General features: G+C 39.3%; 2 protein-coding genes across 8 annotated transcripts in view; one reads left to right on the top strand and one right to left on the bottom strand.

The window, feature by feature from the left end:
- Window positions 1-1,646: 1,646 nt before the first annotated feature.
- Window positions 1,647-22,377, bottom strand: part of cep78 (centrosomal protein 78) — a 20,963-nt gene continuing 232 nt past the window's right edge. The window contains exons 1-16 of one of the 5 annotated variants that reach the window (XR_004895015.1): window positions 18,251-18,512; window positions 17,872-18,047; window positions 17,501-17,573; window positions 17,291-17,394; window positions 16,959-17,133; window positions 16,718-16,831; window positions 16,275-16,339; window positions 16,046-16,148; window positions 14,974-15,079; window positions 14,703-14,745; window positions 14,431-14,565; window positions 14,195-14,272; window positions 13,540-13,721; window positions 10,595-10,754; window positions 6,834-7,637; window positions 1,647-1,658 (exon numbers count right to left, since the gene is read on the bottom strand). Coding sequence is in view for 4 of the 5 variants with exons in the window: in XM_035991500.1 (XP_035847393.1) it covers window positions 7,041-7,637; window positions 10,595-10,754; window positions 13,540-13,721; window positions 14,195-14,272; window positions 14,431-14,565; window positions 14,703-14,745; window positions 14,974-15,079; window positions 16,046-16,148; window positions 16,275-16,339; window positions 16,718-16,831; window positions 16,959-17,133; window positions 17,291-17,394; window positions 17,501-17,573; window positions 17,872-18,047; window positions 18,251-18,512 (2,373 nt within the window). In the remaining variant the exon portion in view is untranslated. Of the gene's footprint in view, window positions 1,659-6,160; window positions 7,638-10,594; window positions 10,755-13,539; window positions 13,722-14,194; window positions 14,273-14,430; window positions 14,566-14,702; window positions 14,746-14,973; window positions 15,080-16,045; window positions 16,149-16,274; window positions 16,340-16,717; window positions 16,832-16,958; window positions 17,134-17,290; window positions 17,395-17,500; window positions 17,574-17,871; window positions 18,048-18,250; window positions 18,520-19,979; window positions 20,169-22,377 lie in introns of those variants that run through there. The other 4 variants (XM_035991499.1, XM_031305510.2, XM_035991500.1 and 1 more) reach the window with 4 other exon arrangements.
- Window positions 21,154-22,377, top strand: part of lifra (LIF receptor subunit alpha a) — a 23,949-nt gene continuing 22,725 nt past the window's right edge. For all 3 annotated transcript variants that reach the window (XM_031305507.2, XM_035991491.1, XM_035991487.1), the window contains exon 1: window positions 21,154-21,278. The gene's annotated coding sequence lies outside the window, so the exon portion shown is untranslated. The remainder of the gene's footprint in view (window positions 21,279-22,377) is intronic.

The raw sequence follows: 22,377 nt of genomic DNA, 5'->3' as shown, positions 1-22,377 counted from the left end.
TACAGTATGCAACAAGCACATGAAATGCACAGAGCTTGTTTGGTAGACCTGTAAAACCTGCAAACCTGCAAAAGCGTCAGTGTCAAACACCAAAATAACAACTGATACATGTGTGCCTTTTGGTGTGGGATGCAGTGTAAACGCTTACATTTGTTATCTTTAGTACCTCTTACATATAGTTAATGTTGGCTAGCAACTTCTAAATGTTCATTAATAGTCACATAAAAGTACATTATAGCAGAGATATTCAACAGGGGGTCTGTGACCCCTAGGGGGTCCTTAGAGTAAGTGCAGGGGGGCCGCCATATTATTTCTAAAATGTTTTTGAAAGTTTCTTTTTTCAAAAATTCAAATATGTCTGAAAATATACAATAATATGAATCCTACCTATTATTAGAAAAGATAATTTGGCCTATTTGTGAAAAAAACCCCATTTAATTTACACATTGAAGATAAGCTTACAATAGGTAAAGTAGCCACTATGGTAGCCATACAGTTTACCACTTAAGGATTCACTGTGCCTTCCACATATATGTTTAACATTAAAACATGATGTATAAATAATATATATCTATTCATTTTCATCCACCCGGCCCAGTTTAACATGCAACTCAATTTTATACAATATATGTACAGTAGTAGGGGGTCCCTACTCCGTCTCTCTTTCAGCTAAGGGGTCCTTGGCCTAAAAAACATTGAAGACCCCTGCATTAGAGTAATTCTGGAAATTGTTTAACAGATAAGCTCTGCCTGGCAAGCAAACTAATGTGTGCATTACCCTCTGTACTTTGATACAAAGCAAATATTGATTGCTCAACTTTTTATTAACTTGACCAATAAATATTACATTAACAAACATTAATCTATTCCTTAAGTATTGTAGGGTGTCGACTTTATAAACCAATGGCCTCTGGCCTCTTCAATGGCATTTCTTTCTTTTTTATATTGTCTTTTTGAATAATTATGTGAAAAAAGGGTAAATGCACTGTGTAGTCGTGATTTTTAAATGAGCTTACATAAGTAGCCGTATGTGGACAGGAAAGTCAGTAAAAATGGTTGCTCAACAGATCTCCGTGCATCGTTTGCAGCAATATAAAATAAAGTCTGCAGTGACCGCAAGACAATGAAATTGAGTCAGCCCAGCTAAAAGTAGACAACAGGAATAACTACTCATCCAAACTGAATTGTGGATGCATGCATTTGTGTGGCTTTTAAAATGTAAATTCTGTACAACCCTGGATTTCACTGCCTTTATTCATGTCCCTTCTTAGTAAATTTCAGAACATCTTGTTCACTCATGCCACGAATGGGCAGTTTGGTCAAACAACAAACAATGTCATTAGTTACATTTCATCATTATTTGCATTTGCTGGAAGCACAAAGTGTATAGGGGGAGGTGAGTTTGATAAATAAATATCCTCAGGCTTTCTGTGTACATGGTCAACCATGGGATGGCCTACAGCCAGCTTTACGTAATAATAAAGCAACAGCCTTGAATGCCCTGTCAAGGCACCTGTTTTATAAGAGGACGTGATGATTACCATGTGCCAAGCTGGATGGAAGCTGATCCAGAAGACCTTTATCTTGAATTGATGATAAATTCTGATATTTGGCTCATTAATTTAGTGATAACGGTGAATCCTATCAGAAGATTAATTCTTCAGTAAAACAGGAACAATCAAGTGTCAGCTGGGTGTGGACTCATCAACATGAATAACATACAGGGGGGTGTTGAGCTTTTTGTGTTGAGACAAGGCCCGTTTTCACAGATTGTGAACGCAACAGCAGAGCACCTGCCGTTAGCATTCCATTGACTGCCATTCATTTTGGAGTCACTTTGACAGCAAATAACTTTACATCTGAAGCGTTTAAAGACTTTATTTGTCCATTGTTTATTTCTAAAGAAACACGACAATGTATAAAAGGCTCCATTACCTTGTACCTCATGTTATGGTTCCGTAGCAGGCGTTTTTGTAAAAATAGACTAACGATTGTGTCATAACCACGTGACTTTCTGTCGCAGAGTAGACAAATTACCGTACAGTCAGGAGAAGCTCGCAAGCAGTTTCGACTTACATTAGCTGTTTAAGTTTAATTACTAATGTTAACTAGCATTTTAGTTAGCAATAATTAGCCTGTGCTTATGTTATCTCCTAACATATACCTATGCTCTCCGTCTCTGCAAGATTTGGAATGATTGAGATTTCTTTTGGCACAGCTACCCATAGACTGTATATAAGAATGGACCAACAGATCCCGTTGCTCTGGACGGAGACCAGTGAAGGCCGTTAGAAGCACTTTTCCGGTGAGCGCTGAGCGTTACTGCGCAGCCTCCAACTGAGAGAGACTACGTAAATGTGCCGTGAGCAACATGTCTGAAAGTTGGAAGTCTTCTGGTAGCTGTGCCAAGAGAAATCTCAATCATTCCCAATCTTGCAGAGACGGAGAGCGTAGGTATATGTGAGGAGATAACATAGGCACAGGCTAATCACTGCTAACTAAAATGCTAGTTAACATTAGTAATTACACTTAAACAGCTAATGTGAGACGAAACTGCCTGCACGCTTCTCCTGTACTATACGGTAATTCCTCTACTATGCGACAGTAAGTCGCGTGGTTATGACACAATTGTTAGCCTATTTTTACAAAAACGTCTGCTACGGAGCCATAACGTGAGGTACAAGGTAATGGAGCCTTTTATACATTGTCGTGTTTCTTTAGAAATAAACAATGGACAAATATAGTCTTTAAACGTTTCAGATGTAAAGTTATTCGCTGTCAAAGTGGCGCCAAAATGAATGGCAGTCAATGGAATGCTAACGGGGGGTGATCGCTTTGTAGCATTAAAATGGCGCCATAGGAGGTTCGCGGTCCGAGGAGAAGCTTACTCCCTTGCAGCTACCAGAAGACTTACAACTTTCAGGCAGGTTGCTCACGTCACATCTACGTCGTCTCTCTCAGTTTGAGGCTGCGCAGTAACGCTAGCCGTCACCGGAAAAGTGCTTCTAATAGACTTCAGTGGTCTCACGCCGCCTTCACACTGGCAGTTGAAATCAACTCCGATACGGCTTTGAAACGACCGGAAGTCATTCATTTCCTATGGAGATTCGCAGACTGCATGCGAATGGGTCCGAACTGGGTCCGAACGAGTGCTCTTGCGAAAGGTTACGGACGGTTTCTATCCGACAATTCCAGCGTTGCTATGGTACTGATAAACAAATCTGCTAATGCTAATTAGTTAGCTAGCAACAGACATCGACCTGTTGACATAATACCGCTATATCACATTTAACCGACGTGACATGTCAACGTCCTGGGCAACTTTTCTCCACGCAGCAGCCTCTGTCATAGAGAATCGTACATTCAGACACTTATCAGTTGTTATAGTCTCTCTGCCATTTTTGTGAGGCGCTTCCGAAGCTTTTCCACGGTGTAGTACGACGTCCGCTGGGGGCGTATTGCGTATTACGGAGCTGATTTCAACTGCCAGTGTGAAGGCGGCATCAGTGGAAGTCTATGGCGTCGCTTTGTCCTATTCTTTAACTGTCTATGTTTGGTGGCTGTCATGTTGAATGTAAACAAAAAACTGCTTGCCGCTGCGCTATCGTCACCGTGTAAAGGCCGCCTCAACGGTTGTGATTGGTTCCTCGATTTGGAAAAATTGGAAATGGGCTTGAATGGGCTCTTGGCATAGGCTCTTGGCCATACTGTCTATGCTCTTGGCCAGACTGACTTGCAGAGCAAATCTCAAATTTGCCGGAAGTTCGTCAGGGTTTTCCCAGGCTACAGAGTTACTGTAGCTTCAGAGCACTTGCTTTATTTACATTTGCAAACCTGCCCTCTTTTAATGACTATTTAAAGTCAATAACTTGATTTTGTTTGTCAGTGTTTCAACTGACATGAGCAAATACAATTTTCATATGTGAGTGACCTATTCCTTTTAATTATTTGACCAATACCCATGCACTTATCATTTGGCGCCATTGGAGCTCACAAAGTGAGCAGATGCAGTCAGACATACTGCTAATATAATCACAAGTTGCATTTTTAAAGGTTAATTTTTTGGGGCATTTTAGGCCTTTATTTCCACAGGACAGATGAAGACATGAAAGGGGAGAGAGAGAGGGGAATGACATGCAGCAAAGGGCTGCAGGTCGGAGTCGAACCCGCGGCCACCGCGTCAAGGAGTAAACCTCTATATATGTGCGCCTGCTCTACCAACTCAGCTAACCCAGCCACACAAGTTGCATTTTTATGTTACTTTTCATGTGGTGGTTCCTTTATATTTATTTTATCTAGCTGTTGTGCATACAGAGTTTGAATGCACTTACTGTAAGACACTTTGGACAACAAGAATGCAGAATGAATGTAATTTTCTCAGTGTAGATGTTGACCTTGGATGATATCTCTTGCTGGCACAGAGAGAAGAAGGTTTGGCAAGAAGGCTAGCAACAATGGTTTACTGATTTTGTCTTACTGAAATATTTGGTTAGTGTGTCAGTTTTCACGTTGGGTTTCTTTTGTTGTTTGTTGACAGCTTTGTCACACCACCTCCACTTTGATTTTTTTTTTCTCTTTGTCCTCTTTTCCTCACACACTGTTATCTGTTAGCGCTGCTACAGTAGGCGCCATATCTGTGGAGCAGCTATAGTTAGGGTAAAGATAATAAAACATGACAGCAATTTTCACAGTTTTTCTAACCCCTTACTTAGTTATGGCGGTGCTGAGATTGAAAGTGCAAAGTAGAGTCTGGGATTGTTTCCTGTGATGATAACAATAACCCAGTGTTGTAGAATCTCCTAGGAAACCGAAAGAAGCGCAAGAGCTTTGATTATTTACTTATCGAAGCAGCCTCAGTACATTGATAGTGAAACACTCATTCATCCAGCAAATAGTACTATCAACACTGTGTGGCATGACAGTCCATTGTTTTATTACATGATTGATAAAGCCCTTGCTCTGTACCTTCAAGGCATTTCAGATTTCCAATTCTATTTAAATTCTGAGCTGTTTCGATTTTTCAAATACTTCCATTTGTGGCTTTTTCAAAATGGTGAATCAATCCAACTTTAGGGTTAAAGGGTCAGAACGCTCATAAAGACAGAGTTAACTGAACTGACCATTTTCATTAGTCATTTCACCTTAAAAGGAGGAACTTCCCTTAATGCTCTATGGCAGGGGTTCCCAACCCTTTTTGTGCCAGGGACCGGTATATGCATAAAACTTTTTTCAGGGAACCAATGAGACGCTAAGCGATTACAAGGCTGCCGCTCAAAGAAACACATTTTGATCTAGGCTATTTATTGTTTATGTTTTGGATGAAATAACATGACTGTTATAGCACTTGAAGCATTTTCAAGGCCCGGACCGGTACTAACGGGTCCACAGACCGGTCCGGGGACCAGGGGTTGGGAATCGCTGCTCTACGGAATGACAGACTAGGAACACCACACCCCAGGTTTGCAAACCAGAAAACAACAACTTCAGCTTCCTGTTTCCATAAACAAGCCTGGGCCTGCCACCTTTTCTAAAACTCATAATTTCAGTTTTTTTCTGAATTGAGAGTAATTAGAGTCAGATATCTCAGCCTTCGGGCCTGTGTCTTTTTTGCCAAAATTCCCTTTCTCCACATGACTTGCAGTTGTATGTAAACTTACACATAAACAACCAAATTAAGAGTGTGACAAATGACAGCATTTCCATCTAAAAATATCAGTCTTAAAAATATCAGAACATTATTTGCCAAGCTCTTTGAGGAAAAAGTACCACAAAAAAACAAGAACCGTAACAAGAATAGAAGATTACGTAACACTGAGAAGACATTAAAAATGAAATACTTGATGCACTCCTAGTGACATTTGCAGAGCTGTACTGTTGGCTTTTACTGCTGTTTGGTGCTCACTTGTAATGAATAACACGCATACTCCAAAAGAACAGTGTGTCCTGCTGTAACCCACAGAAATCATGCTTTGGTCCCATTTCTTCATCTCTCAGGACACAGGTCCAAAAGAGACCGTAAACAGCAAAATGTAAACAGATTTTGGTCCTGTTAAGGGAACTTGTGTACATTTTCCACAAAAAAAGTTGTTGCATCTAGAAAGTTAGTAGATGCAGGTCCAAAACGTTTCCTGGCACGATTCTAGCAACACGCAGGAATGAGTTTTTCAGGGTTTGTGTCACAACACATTGATTTTATTAGTGAACATTTACTTCAGTATTAGTTGTTAGTGTTGCATGTGTTAATGGCATAAACAGGGTATATCAGGGTCAATTTTGAAACTCTTCGGAATGTGAAATTCACAGGTAAATTAGGGCAATATACCAGTTTCATAATGCACTTTGATGGTGCATTTCTAACATTTCCAACTTTGAAGTGACAGACAGCTTTTTCAATTTAGAAGCTCAGAAACACATTTTGAAACTGCTAAGACGTTTATTTAAAAATATAGACTTTATGGAAGTGCAGAATATCCTAACATGAACAACCAATGAAACAATCAGAATTCACCTTTTATTAAAAAAAAAAAAAAAAAAAAAGATAAGGCATAAAAAGAGTAATGGTACACATACAGAATCACAGGATCAAATTGGGAGGAACTTGATTTGCTGATTTGAAAAAGGGACTTGATTGAGGTGGGGTTAGCTTGAAAACCCAAATATCTACTATCACAATTTACTGAATTAAAGTGTTTTACTGTACATACCCCCTGAGTGCAAAATGGGTAAAATGTAAATACAAAAATATACATAGCATTTTTTTTCCACACATTTGTCTCAATCCGTAACTAAAATTTGGTAGGACATTCAACTCTGTGATTTGGCTTCAATGCAACAAGATGATGCGCTCTCCCTTAAATGAAATAAGTAAGATTGAAGATGTACAAATTCTCTTGCTTCTTCCAAAGATTTAAAAACAAATCTATACTTGAAATGTATACAATCTACATCATACATAAGAAATAACAGAAAGAACTTAAAGGAGAATGCACTGAGATCAGACACAGAGAGACAAATTGTTTTATATTTCTCGAGTCAGTGGGTCAGAAGGATTCATCGTCTGACTGCCCTGCCAGAGCGCCCAGAGACCTGATCTGAGACTCCCTTCCAGGAAAGGCTTTTCCCTCGGACCCTTCTGACCCTGACTGACCAACTGTCACTAACCTTCTCATTCTCCTGTTCCCTGACTCCAATGATCCCACAGACTCTGCCCTGTCACTGATAATGTCACTAACACTTGATCTTACTGACAATCCACCATTAGACCCGTTGCTATGGGAAGAAAGACTGCGAGCATAGCTGTTGTTGAAGCTGTATCCATGGGAACCGTTGCTTCTGCGAGAGTTGCTGTTGCTCTTGGGGTGGCTTGGCTGAGTCTGAAAAGCTTGACTAAGGGAAACCTTATCAAAGGATTTTTGGCTACGTAAACTGTGCTCAGAACCGGAGTCATGTTGGGTATCAGGCTTTGAATGTGTATCTGGTTCTCCACCTACACCAGGGTCTTCTACAGGTCCAGAAGCCTGAATGAAGGTCACATCTAGTGGCCTGTCTTCATGCAAAAACTCCCTGACAGAGGATGGAGTTCTGGGAGTGGTGGTCTCAGTCGGTCTACCAGGGGGAGCAGGCAGGACACGGCCTACCTGAAGACAGAAATTGGAGGTTTGAAGAGAAAAAGGGAACAGACACATTATTAAATTAACCTCTTCATTAATTGGATACAGCCTATGAGACACTTAGGAACTCCAGTATAACAAATCAACAGAAGACACGATAATATAGGCAATCCTCAAAACTCAGGTTAATAACCAAGGTTATTTGTTATTTGTGATTATTGGAGATAATTTGGCCTATTTGTAAAAAAAAAACACCATTTAATTTACACATTGAAGATAAGCTTACTATAGGTAAAGTAGCCACTATGGTAGCCATACAGTTAGGCTTAAGGATTCACTGTGCCTTCCACATAAATACAAAATAATATATATCTATTCGTTTTCATCCATCCGGCCCAGTTTAACATGCAACTCAATTTTATACAATATATGTACAGTAGTAGGGGGTCCCTACTCCGTCTCTCTTTCAGCTAAGGGGTCCTTGGCCTAAAAAACGTTGAAGACCCCTGCATTAGAGTAATTGTGGAAATTAATTGCCAACTATTTTGATAATCGATTAATCAGTTTGAGTAATTTTGTTTATAAAAAAAAAGTAAGATTCCAGCTTGTTAAATGTGAATATTTTCTAGTTTCTTCTCTCCTCTGTGACAGTAAACTGAATATCTTTGAGTTGTAGACAAAACAAGACATTTGAGGATGTCATCTTAGGCTTTGGGAAACACTGATCCACATTTTCACCATGTTTTGACATTTTATAGATCAAACAACTAATCGATTAATCGAGAAAATAATCAACTGATTAATCGACTATGAAAATAATCGTTAGTTTACAGACACAGTATGCAACAAGCACATGAAATGCACAGAGCTTGTTTGGTAGACCTGTAAAACCTGCAAACCTGCAAAAGCGTCAGTGTCAAACACCAAAAAAACAACCGATACATGTGTGCCTTTTGGTGTGGGATGCAGTGTAAATGCTTACATTTGTTATCTTTAGTACCTCTTACTGATATATAGTTAATGTTGGCTAGCAACTTCTAAAGGTTCATTAATACCGGTAGTCACATAAAAGTATATTAGAGTAATTGTGGAAACTGTTTAACAGATAAGCTCTGCCTGGCGTCAGCCTGGCAAGCAAACTAATGTGTGCATTGCCCTCTGTACTTTGATACAAAGCACAAAAGTATTGATTGCTCATTAACTTGACAAATAAATAAATCCTCAACAAACAATCTATTCCTTAAGTATTGTAGGGTGTTGCCTTTATAAACCAATGGCCTCTGGCCTCTTCAATGGCATTTCTTTTTTATATTGTCTTTTTGAATATGTGAAAAAGGGTAAATGCACTGTGTAGTCTATGATTTTTAAATGAGCTTACATAAGTAGCCGTATGTGGACAGGAAAGTCAGTAAAAATGGTTGCTCATCAGATCTCCGTGCATCGTTTTCAGCAATATAAAATAAAGTCTGCAGTGACCGCAAGACAATGAAATTGAGTCAGCCCAGCTAAAAGTAGACAACAGGAATATCTACTCATCCAAACTGAATTGTGGATGCATGCATTTGTGTGGCATTTAAAATGTAAATTCTGTACAACCCTGGATTTCACTGCCTTTATTCATGTCCCTTCTTAGTGAATTTCAGAACATCCAACCTCTTGTTCACTCATGCCACGAATGGGCAGTTTGGTCAAACAACAAACAACGTCATTAGTCACATTTCATCATTATTTGCCTTTGCTGGAAGCACAAAGTGTATAGGGGGAGGTACGGAGCCCCCCTGGTCCCACTTTGTCAAAAAAAATTAATTATAACTATCTCGTGGCCTCAGGATACTATCTTGTGGCCTCAAGATAGCTATCTCGTGGCCTCAAGATACTATCTCGTCGAACACCGGCATTAAGCCGGCTGGCGGGGGCCCTCCGATGGCGGGTCACGTTTGCAAATCGGTCAGTGGAAAGTGTTGGAGAACCGCAGTTGCGTTATGGTAAAAGCTGTCAAAAGTGTCCGGCCGTGGTCTCCAGAGGTCGGTTCTCTGGAGGCCTATGTTTTCAAAAACTGGGTTTCCGAAATCGTGCAGAAGGTGGCTGGGAGAGTGAGCCGGGCTTCTTACCCATTTAAAGTTTGAAAATAGGTTGAGATCGTTTCGGCCCCAAGACCTCTAATCATTCGCTTTACCAGATAAAACTGCGAGACTCTGAGCGCCAGCTATCCTGAGGGAAACTTCGGAGGGAACCAGCTAGGGGGAAGTGTCAGACGTGAAGTGGTGCACCTTCCCTGGGGTAAATGGAAGGGTGCTTCGGTGGGAATTCCTTCCAAGTTTTTGGACCGGAGAAGGGTAGGGGAAAGCGGCAGACCTCTGCCCGCTTATGGTGCACCTTCCCTGGGGTAAATTGAAGGGTGCTTCGGTGGGATTTTCTTCCAAGTTTTTGGACCGGGGAAGGTCCTCCCTGAGCTCGCCTTAGGACACCTGCGTTACCGTTTGACAGGTGTACCGCCCCAGTCAAACTCCCCATCTGCCACTGTCCCCGGAGCGGGTCACGCCCAGCAGGGCTGGGCGCTTGACACCAGAAGAAATCTTGTAGGCTGCATATCCATAGTCCATTATAATTCTTCTTCATATTTTATAGCCTATATTTATACTTTTTACATGTATATACTTGTTTATTTACCAACTTCTATTATTATTTATATTCCTTTAAATGTCTTGATGTGCACATCAACTGTGACACAAGAATTGTCCCCCGGGTTATCAATAGCATCAATAAAGATCAATAAAGTATTTCTGTTTCTGATTTTAAGTTGGCCACGAGATAGCTATCTTGAGGCCACGAGTTACTATCTTGAGGCCACGAGATAGTTATAATTAATTTTTTTGACAAAGTGGGACCAGGGGGGCTCCGTAGGGAGGTGATTTTGATAAATAAATATCCTCAGGATATCGCACTTGCTATTGTTTCCCAAACATTGCTTTGCATACCCTTACCAAAGATGAAGCATCAGTCTTCGCCCGAACATCCCGATACTCTCCTCCAGCCAGTGATGCACCACCTAAGTGTGGTCCTACTGTCGAGGAGAGCTGAGGTCTTCCTGGAGGGTGGAAGTCTGACTTGTCAATTCCAGCCATTGAAGCTAATTGACCAAGGCTAAAAAAAAAAAAAAAAAAAAGATGGAATCAATTAAAGTTAAGGGCACATTCATTCACTACTGAAGTGTATGCTAAAAGAATCTGAGATAGTGAATTGGTTAATGTAAAAAATGCTACTTTACATACAGGTTGCCTTATTTCCACTGCAAATGTAAATTAAAAGCCACACCCATTTAGATTACTTCAAGATGTAATTAGAGAGGTTTATTACTAGTAGTAGATGCACTGGTCAAAACACTGAATGGCATCAGCAGCAACAAGAGTCTTTGCGCATATGGCTTGCTCATACTGTGATCTTCCAGTCATATAAAGCAATATTTTACTAACAAAATGATTAAAAAAAGATTTCTGTTGTGTGGACCCCCTCCTTTAAGATGTTTTCAAAGAGTAGCCACAACAAGGTAACAATGGAGATATGGGTAAATGGAGACAATAAGTGCTGCAGAGTAAAGGGCTGTAAAGTATACTGGTGTGATTCTGTTAACTGGGTAAAAGGATAAAATTGTGGGGAACATGAGGAACCAATGAGTCAAAATAAAAGAATATACGACTGTCGGGTGTTTTTATCAATGCAGGAAACCCAGTAAATGCAGCTGTTCACTGTTGATGAAGGTAACAATGATGGCAGCACAGTAAGACATGGCCATGTTTAAGGACAATACTGGGTACATCCTGGTCCCCACCCATTTACTGCACCTTATGGTTTTAGAACAACTCAGCACCCTGAGAAATGGCCCTTGAGGATGAATCAAGGTAAATAATCAAGGAAATAAATTCAAATCAAGAGAAGGTATTTATGACCAAACAAAAGGCTCAAATAAACAAAAGAAAAACTGGTGATACTGTCACAGTGAAACCCATCCTGTCAGAGAGAAACTCATTTGAACAGGGCTCAGTAACAGGTTTCTAAATAAAGGAAGTAAACAGAACCAGAACAAATAGCCCAGTGTTATTAAAGGGCATCTCAAAATGAAACCGAAATCCAACATCACATCTATGGTAAAGAGTCAATTTACAAAAAGTAGCCCAGCCTTTTGCCATCTTACCCTCAGTCACATGAGAAGATGTCCTTTTCATCATTATGAAAACACAAAAAGTCTTAAAAGACTTGACAGTTCCACATTGACTTCTGATTATCATGCATTTCCAGTATAATAGACATTAACTACACAGCAAATTTCATGATGTATCAAAATCAGGTCTTCTTTTTCTATTATATATATATTTTGGAATGAATATTACAAAATACATCTATTGTTACATTATCAAAACAATTTGAACTATGATAAATGATAAAGTTGATTAATCAAGTAGTTGATCAACGAATATTACAGCTGCATGAAGAGATGTTTGTCTCGCAACAAAGCCTTGATAGACAGTATTATGGGCTTATGGCTGACATGTTAGCCAACTTAAAAAAACTAGCAGACAAGGAGCAACACCAGTATCCCATTGGAGTTATGCCATTGGTGGTGATGGCGCAGTGGATATGATACATGCCTTTGGTGTGGGAGACCTGTGTTTGATTCCCACTGCGATACATCAACCAATGTGTCCCTGAGCAAGACACTTAACCTCTAGTTGCTCCAGAGGCGAGCAACCGCTGACATACATAGCAATTGTAAGTCGATTTGGATAAAAGCGTCAGCTAAATGACATGTAATGTAAAGTAATGTAAAATGTCCACTAATGTGCAGATGATGTTTAACTCTCATCCGTCACTAACTTTAGCTATCCCTCATTTTGTGCTGAGCAGGTAGTGCACACTTGGCTTGTCTGAGCTTATTTACTTTACACAACTGCCTATGGTTTTCTATTGGGAGTTTAGGGTGATCTGTTGGGAGTCAACAATACAATCTTTGTGATACTTTGTAAAAAAATAAATATCAAACATTGGCTACTTCTTTCATGCAACATTTTTTTTTTTTTAAAGATACATTTTTTATTGTTTTTTTTATCATTAGACATACAGAGAAACACAAAGCACAGCCAGCGCTGAGCTATCATTTTCTTGGTTGCAGTTGAGCCGGCTAGCCAAATCTTCCTCTGTCTCCCAAGCAGGTGTAATTTAGAGTCGTCATTAAGTAACAAAACAATCGGGTCAGCAGGAATTCAACATCCTATCCCATCAGATATTATTGTTGTTTTATTCCAGAACTCATGCACCTGTTCACACTCGCAGACCATATGCAGGAAAGTTCCAGTTTGTTCAGGTTGACAGAACGTGCAATAGGTAGTAGGAATGACTTTAGAGACATATCTTTTCTGGGGAGTCCAGTATGTCCTATGACATATGTTGAAGTGGATATACTGGTGATTTGGGTTTTATATAACATTTAATATGTACATGACCATCAGCAGTTTTCTAATGTTGGTTGACAAAATAAGCAATTCTAAGGCATCACTTTGGCTTCTAGTACCTTGAAGATTGTTTGATAACAACAATTGTTATTGTGGTCCTAAAAGAACTACATTCAAAACAAAATTAGAAGATAACGGAACATATGACAAGGGAAGTAGTGATTCAATAGTTTAATCAAATTGAAACAACTTTATATGGGGATTCTGTCAGAATGAAACTCTATTTTGAACCAGGGTGTCACCAAGTGGGAAAAGCCAACGTGACCCAAATGATGGAAAAACTGAATGCCCAGAGATGCATAATGAAACTGAAAGTTGTGAAGTTAAATAAAGACATTCTTTAAACCACCTAGACCCAGAACTAAATTGGCCGTCAAAGTAAAAAGAGAAATGCTGTACTGGCCAGGTTTAAGAATACTCACCCAGCATCCTTAAGGAGATCCAGGAAAGCATGGAACTTGGTAAATGAGCTCTCGATGCTCTCGAGGACAACCTCGTCTTCAAGAGCACCGAGAGCAGGTGGTGCTGATGCAGAGCCAGTGGCTGCCAGCGCCTCTGACAGGGAGAGGTTGGTGTCACGCAGACGGGCATTCTCCAGCTCATACTGAATAGAACCAAGAAAAAGACAGAATAAAAGGGCATCTTGAAGCCAGTCTCTTGTTTGTTAATTTACAAAACCATTTATATGAGCGTACAGTACTGTATCTCAGACCCTGGGACTGTCTGTTGGTTTTGAGACATGACAACATTGGGGGAAGTAGCCCTTTCTACATACCATCAAAGGAACTTTCTCACAATTTCAGATTGAATTGAATTTTGAGTTATAACGACCATAATTATCCAAAACCTACTTCAGTTTGGCTGACCAATCCTCAATTTATATAATGTAAACGTGTCATAACAAAGTTTGCTACTGACAAGATCTCGAAAACTAAGGCTATAACAATGTCCACAAGCTGCAAGAAAAGGCAAACTGATGACTGCTGCACAAACATTTTTTTTTTTGCAGTAGAGGGAAACAGAATAAAAATAAATAACAGACAAAATCATGTTAGTACTTTTTGAGATTACCATTACCTCCATGAGCCTTGACTCAGCTTTCAGTCTGGCTCTGCGCTCCTCTGCCAGCCTCAGACGACACTCTTTTAGCTCCATCTGCAGGGCATGCATCACAACACACACACAAATACACAGCCTGCTCCAAGTTCTTCAAAGTAAACTAATGAAGTCCAAAAGCTTTCCTGTTGTCCTGTCTACAAAACTTAAAAAGTTCCAGAAAGTTTTAAGTTGGTAGGCAGCCTGATGTGACTAACCTGCATATATTCAAACTTCCGTCCAGTGATCCTGTCCTGGAGACTGAGAGAAGATGGTCTCTCCTCCACTTCCACTTCTTCATCCTCCTCTCCCTCTGAATCAGACTCCACAGTAACCTTCACGGTGGCTGCACCCTAATGAAAACCATGTATTTCAACAAATGATGATACAATGAAAATACAATTGGATTACACTTGGCAGGGTTCTGATCCCTTTTCAAATTTCAGTCATTTCTACAGTAATACACTTTACTTAACAAAAGAAAATTTACCTGGAAGCTTTGATCTATCACACAAACTCCAGGAGGCATACCTCTGCAACAAAGGCATCCAACATAATATTAGTCTTTGATTCACTGAGCGCCATCACAGCAATACCTGGTGAATGTTTTGTGGTTGGTTGACGAAACATGTTCCATAAATGTAGCCAAAAACTGTTCAATCAATGTGGCAATTAAAATAATACATGTAATACATGTGAATACAGTGTTTTATTTTGAACTAAAAGTAAATTGGTTGGTTGGTTTGCCAACATGTCCTCACCTCTGGCGTCCAGCTCGTGCAGCAGCACGCCAAGGCACACAACCGGAGTGGGAATAGGGCTTCTGTGTCAGAGCAACACCTGAAGGAGAAGTTCCTTTACGAGGGGCTGCACCAGAAAGAGAGCCATGTAAAGAACTGGAAATTCACAAACGGAAAACTTTAAGCCACACAGAGTTTTTCTGGGAACACTGGCTATTGGCCTCTGTTTTAGAACACACAGACAGGTGGTAAGGAAGTGATATGCTGTGTTGATCCATTGGGTGCTTTACATCTGGAAAAAGCAGGTTCTAAACATCACAGGCAAAAGAGAATTAAGGCTGACGAGTCCAGCAGAAAATTATTTTAGTTACTGCATCAGTTACAAGACATCCTGGCACTCGTCATCTTTTGCTTTTGATATTTACTAGAGGGTATCGAAACCCAAAGTATCTAAAAGTGTTGGCTTTGGTGTCAGGCGAAGACCTACAAAATGTTGTCATATAAATAATTCTATTGAAGACATCTAAACCATATCAAACACTTGTTTGCACCAGTCGGCGGAGCTGTCTGGAGTAACAAAGGGAGAACAGGATAAAGTTCTTACCATGTCTCCAGATGACTAAAAAAGCCAAAAGGTGAGAAGTCAGAAAAAGACAATATGGGTATGAGATAATAGACGCTATATAAAACAGAACCAAAGAAATCCAACACTTAAGATTGTTCTTGCTTTTGCACAGGCTGGGGACTTGCAGATTTGCATTCCAACTAAATACTAAATACCAAGTTGGCAGTTTGGGAGTCTGAAAATGTTAAGATTGTTTGACGCTAGACAGTTTATGTCACTTACAGCAACAAAACTAGATCTATTTATGAGCCTGATGAAGTGCTGAAGTAAAACCTTTCCCAATGTTAATAAAAAAGAAAAGATTAAATATATTTGTGTGGGCTGATTGTGTGGCCACCACCACAAATATCTGTAGTACTGTATGCTTTGTCTGACTAGGGATACAATAACCTCGACTGTTTGAAATCACAGACTGGTGCCTATAATTAATGTAGCATTGTGAGAAACAAGAAAAATATATACATATACCTATCCTAAATGTAGTTTTTCCTCTGGCTGTACTGGGTTGTGCTCGCCTCTTTGGACCAGAAGTTCTCTGTGGCTCTGAGGCTGCAGGCTTGATCCAGCAGTACTACAGTACAACATTAGGAAGACAAAAGCCATGGGCACAACTTTGTAACAAATACGAAGCAAGCATGCAAAAAACCACCATCATTCATTTAGACTTTGAATGAAGAAATTAGCTAAGGACACTCACCTCTGGTGACTGTCCATGAGCATTCATCAGAACTTTCTCTAGTATAGTTTTAATTAGGACCTTGTCTGTAAAAGAATAATAAAAAAAAAGCATTCACCTTGAAAAAATATTTGTTGAGATTTATATATTTGTTTTTTTTTTTAGATATGTTCCAAACAATTATAGTACTAAATTAAGTATAGTATTAGAGAGCAATTATGGAATTTTTTTCCGGTATGAAAACACAACATACTCGAAAACTGGTTAGGATTAGTACAATGCAATACGCTAAATAAAAATCTAACAGTGCACTAGCTGCGCCTAGAGGCTGCAATGTTTATTACACCCACAATACAAAAGTGATGTGTGGAACAAACATACCAATAATTCCAAATCATATTGTTCTATGCAGTGTGAAAAAAAATCTAGAAAATGTTAAGACTTTGGCTGAGGTTGCTTCTTACCAATTAAAGGGTTACTACGAATATCCAGTACACAAAGAGCGGAATTTGTTTTCAAGGCTTCTAGCAAACGACGAGCTCCTTCGTTGGACAGACCACACCTCTGTAGGTCAACAGCTGTTCAACAAGTCACAAAACAGAAACAGAAAACCTGAACAAAATTCCTACAAAAAGGAAAACAGCCGCTAAAAACAAACTTCTCTTTGTCTCATTGCATTTCTCTCAAATCCACACACCTACTAACCTTTAACCCAAAGGTCCTCTGCCAGTTCATGCGCAAGAGCAGCAGCACCCCGGTCCCCAATCAAAGTGTTACAGTTCAGGGTGACACGGCGGAGACCTCCCATTCCCTCAAACTGTGGCTGTCGATACCTCAGAGACTCTGCCCATGCAGTGCCATGCCTCTGCATTCCCTGATGCTGAGAAAAACTTGCACTCTTATACAAATATGTATTTGTTTATTTTTTAATACAGGCCATTTTTGAAATAGGGTCTGGGTTTACAATTAATGATAAATTACACAAATTGGCACAAAATAGTATGCCAGGAAAAGTCTTCTTAAATTACATATTGCACCTTGATGATGTTGGCCATATGCTCTGCCCCTCTCCAGGTGAGATTGCATCCTGTGAAATCTACCGCCCTGATGCTTGTAGAATACTTCACACTTTGGCAAATGACTGAAACGTGAAAATGAAAATCACAAAGACAACATGCTCACGTACACTACAATCCTGAGAAGGCTTTCCGGACAATAAAAGGAAATAATACTGTAAATATACATACCCTCTAAGCCCTCATCAGAGATTGGACAGTTAGCCAAAGATAGGTTTTCCAAGGAAACACTTTTTGAAAAACCCTGGAATTAAACAAAACATATAATAGTTTTTACCAAATTCCACTCTTAAACAGAGCGTCCGTTTAAACCAATATTCACCCAGGTTGTATATTCACTACAGTTTATCGTTAGTTAATTCTCAACACTCACAGCTAAGAAATTGTCCCCACTGCACTGTGTAAAGAAAAGAAGTGAGGGAGTAAATGCTAATGAGCTTATGATTCTGTGCCAGTCTCGCTGAATAAGTAACAAAACAGCAATAGAATGATTTAAACATGACCGTTTCCACTGCAAAATATATTCTCAGGCAATTGTTTACCTTTGTCAGGGTGATGAGGTCCCTCTCTCTCAGTGGAAGTCCATTAAGCTGCAGAGTCTTGAGGTTGGGAGAGACAGTCATACACTCTCTCAGGGCCTTGCACAACTTAAATGTCATGTCCTTAGAGCGAATGGCTGGGATCCTCTTCCTGAAGCTAGACTTATAGTACTTTCTATCTGAAATTGGTGGTCATATGATTAATGTTTAAATGCAAAATTGGTAAGTCATTTAAGTTTCAAATGTAACTATCTTGTACATGTTTCAATAACATTGGGTATTAATTAATTAGTAACAAGTAATTAAGAGGGTATACATTTTTTGTTTAAACTCCCCCCCCCCCCACTATTTATTGATGTACCAGGTTCACATTCTGCCTTACCTGCGTCTCCAGATGCAAGACTGGCTTGGTATGCGCTACTTATTGCAATGTGGTGCAGGTGTTTGTTAATGCAGATAGAGTTGAGAATGGGTGGCCAGTCTGTGAGTTTGACCCTGTCTCCATTAAAGTCCAGCATCCCTTTGTCAAGGTTCATCTTAACAGCGGGGAGAGGAACTGATTCCTGTCTGGCACAGGCAAAGTCATAGTATGCCATAAAGTCCTGGGCACCATGCCGCCGAATGTGAGCACTGTCTTGAACCATCTTTGACCTAGGAAAAAAAAAAAAGTCAAGTTTTTAAAGTCATTAGGCAAACGTTTCACTAGTCAGAATTATTCAAGATTAATAATACCATGAGATTAAATACTGCTGTGGTGCTGGTGGGAAGACTGTATTAAAACGTGATTAGACATTTCTTCCAGTGTGTGTGAAGTGTTTCTGGTCGTATTAGTAAATATTTTGATAGCTGTTACCAAAAATAGTTGTTAGGGAAAAACTCAGGAGCAGCACAACTCATTTCACATACTGTATGTGAAGAATGTTTCGGGAGACTTTGATGATTTACACAAAAGCATTTAATGGAATCTCAATTGAGGAGAAAATGTAGGCAGGCAGTACAGTTTAACCACGATGTGTTATCATGTCGTGCTGTCCCAACTCTCTCTGAAGTTCCTGTCTTCCTGAAAGTGTATTTAAACTCATGCTGGAGGCGTTAAGTTTAGCTGAACCTTCAATGTAAACAAAGATATTGCGGGCACTGTAAACTCAAATGCTTAACCCAAATACCTCAGCACAGACAGAATGTGTTATGTGTACACTTTCTCCATGACCTGGGCAGGATGGGAGCGCTTGAGGCAGCACTGTTATCATACAGCTGTTACGTCTCCTGTCTTCTATGGAGACACAGCGTTGAACTACTCCTCTGCCTAAGAAAGGTTATGCGATTATGTTGGACACTGACCTGAATGAGACCTGGGGTACCACTGTCTCAACATACATAGCTTAGTTCGTAAGCTGGAAATTCCACCACAATGGTGGTCCCATATGCATATAGGGTAACACAATTTGATTGGTTTTAACTAAAACGGTAGGGAAACGTAGGAGTACATATTTTGGGTATACGTGCAGTTTAGTGTCCCAAATTCCCCACACAATGTCCTAAATTATGAACCTGCTAAACCACCTGTTTAACAGGTGTTTGGGTTATGGTTATGGTTAGCTAGGGTTAGGGCAACCTGTCTCAAATAAGACCCTCATCATTTGGGACACTCAGTTTTTGGAAAACAATTTGTGACACTAAACTGCACGTATACCCATATGTTGATAGCTTTGATATTACAAAACGATGGCCAGTAGTAAATAGTTCTGTCTAGCCAACACCTCTCCAGTCACTATTTGGTCAACTTTCCTCTAGCTGAGATAACGGGGGTCACATATCTCAATGTAACGCATGAAAGTCAACGTTAAACCTTACAGTAACTTAAAAGCGGACAGATAGTTTGGTTGGCTAGCATTAATTAGAAACTAAGTTGAAATGTACAGTGTAGCTTAGCTAGTTAGCTAGTAGTCAGTGGTAGTTCCGACAGTGGCGTTAGCAAGCTAAGCTCCTAGCAACCGTTGGCAATGAAGGAGACTTCGTTAGTACTATTAACGAGCCGCGGCGATCGTTTTTAGCTGTACTTTCATGCATTATTAAATAACATTTAATCGAACTAAAACAATGTAATATACCTTTCACGTGAAGATTATATTGTCGTGGCACTGTTCTCTCGGTTGTCCTTGACCACTGTCTACTTGTATTATTGTTGAAGATGTGGACAGTGGACAAGCGCTCAAAAGTGGCGCTGTTGTGCCAGCAAAGCCTCGCCCACCTCTCTTCCTCACTGTGTTCTGTGTGAGTCCATCCAGAGCACTGCTGCCACCTATCGGAGCTGAGACACATGGGAATAGGCGGTATGCACACACCCTGGTATCTTCAATTATTATAGATGGCTGTAAACTGTGTGACAATGCCAAAAAAAGGGAAGGCAGAAGGGAAGGCTCCATTATTTCCATGCTGTGTTTAAAACTTATATAAATGTATTTATAGATGACAAGTAAGTGTACAATAAATTGTGTATGCTAAATCCATCTTTAAGTCATTCAAACAGTACAAGCATCAGTCAGAATTAATTTGATGGAGATAGTTTCTTAAAAAACAAAAAAAGAAAACACTTACTAAGTGATATTGATAAATCTATAACCCTGATTATTGGGGAAAGCTGACTTATATCAATAAAATCAGAATTGTTTTATTGGCCAAATGTACAATGTAGCCTACACAGGAAATTGACTTGGTGGTACAGTGCAATAAAACAAGAAAATTAAAAGTTGAAAGGTTAAGTTAAGGAGTTAAAGAAAGTTGAATAGAAAAATTATATAAAGTTAAGAATGATAAAACAAATTTTATTTAGGATACTTTTTGGCATTGTATGCAAGTTAATAATAAATATGCTGCATAATGCTACATTTGCACATATTGCACAGTACTGGCAATATATTGCAAATATTGCACATTTTGCACAACCCATAGGGGTTCTTCTGAAACCATACTGTTAATTAACTTTCGGTAGAATCATATGATATTTTACATCATCATTATTTATGGCATGCACTACGTACACATATATTTGCACAATGCATGTAAAGTATTGTAGGCTATATATGTGCATAGTACATCTTTTTGTAATTTCATTTCTCTAATTTATCATTCAATTTAATGTATTATATATATTTTATTAGTTCGTTGTCACAATCACGCAGCACGACAACGCCCTCTCCCCTGTGAAAAACAGTTAAGTGTATGCCTATTGGTTAGTGCAAGTGTCAATCAAACGCCTGGTTCGCTCTATTCCAGTAATCCCAACCTACTCTCATTGGGAATGGTCTAACTACTCAGCACGGCGGCAGGTTTTTTAGGACTGGATTATTGGATATATTTAGCAGATACCTTTTTAACAGCTCTGAAAAGAATTTCTTGCTGCATCAGAGGTAATGTTGTCGTTATTTGAACTTATAATAAACGCTTAACGTAGTTTGTAGATGACAGCTAACGTTACTGTAACGTTAACGTTAGCTAGCTGTTTTTTTTTCCAAACAACAGTGGCCTCTTCTGCGTGTGTGTGGTGTGGTGGGGTGCTGGCTGCTAAGTGAATTTAGAATTACATTTAACTAATCTTTTCCAATTGTGTCTCCCTTGATAAAATGTTTTTTACCAAAGCTACCTAAATGGATGAAGTGTATTCACCGTCTATCAGTTGTTTATGATAAGACTTTATACTCATTCACGTGCTCATTCTCATGCTGCCCAGTTGCTAATGCTAATGATGCAAAACGTCCTGTGATGATGCAGTTTGGGATACCTGCTGTATTAGCCACCTTTTCTGTAGGATCAGAATAAAAAAAAAGCTATTACACATGAACGCCTACTTTGTGTTTGTGTTGTAGCAGATGATTATTATTATTTGTATGTAGTTGGGACCCCAAATGTGTGATATGACAGTATGATAATGTATAATTCGTCATCATGGTTGTTTTGTTCACAAATTGAATAGTCAGATCAACTAATCTTTTATGATCATTTCGTAATATTTAGATTACCCAGCCAGTGTGCTCCAGTATGGATCATAGGCTGTTTTGTAGGACCATGTAACACTATATTGTGATCAAATCAGAATCAAAAAAATGATTTATTGCCAAGTAGGAATTTGCTTTGGTGGATGGTGCGTACATAAATAAACACATTAAAGGAAATGAATGTGAAAGAAACTTTAAAAGAAAATTTAGTGTGTTGCTTAAATATGGTATGCATGCACAGAAGAAGAGTTTTTTTTTTTTTTGTTGCTGTAAACATAGTATCTTCTCACAGAAAACTGGGTGGGGCGATTTTGTCATTAAAAAAAGAAAATGTAATAAATAGGGATGTCACGATACCAATACCAGTGGAATTTCGCGATTCTCGATAACCAATTAAATACCACAGTAAAAAACAAAACAATAAATCCAATGTACTCCCTTTATAATGTGTATTTCAGTGTAAGGATTTCAGTTCACCTGGAACTTCAAAACAGCAAGTTAAGTCTGTTAGCAC

The sequence above is a fragment of the Sander lucioperca genome, chromosome 2 (assembly GCF_008315115.2).
Source record: "Sander lucioperca isolate FBNREF2018 chromosome 2, SLUC_FBN_1.2, whole genome shotgun sequence".
NCBI classification, from domain to species: domain Eukaryota; kingdom Metazoa; phylum Chordata; class Actinopteri; order Perciformes; family Percidae; genus Sander; species Sander lucioperca.
Note: the sequence above shows the minus strand (reverse complement) of the source record. Positions and strands in the feature narration are given on the sequence as shown.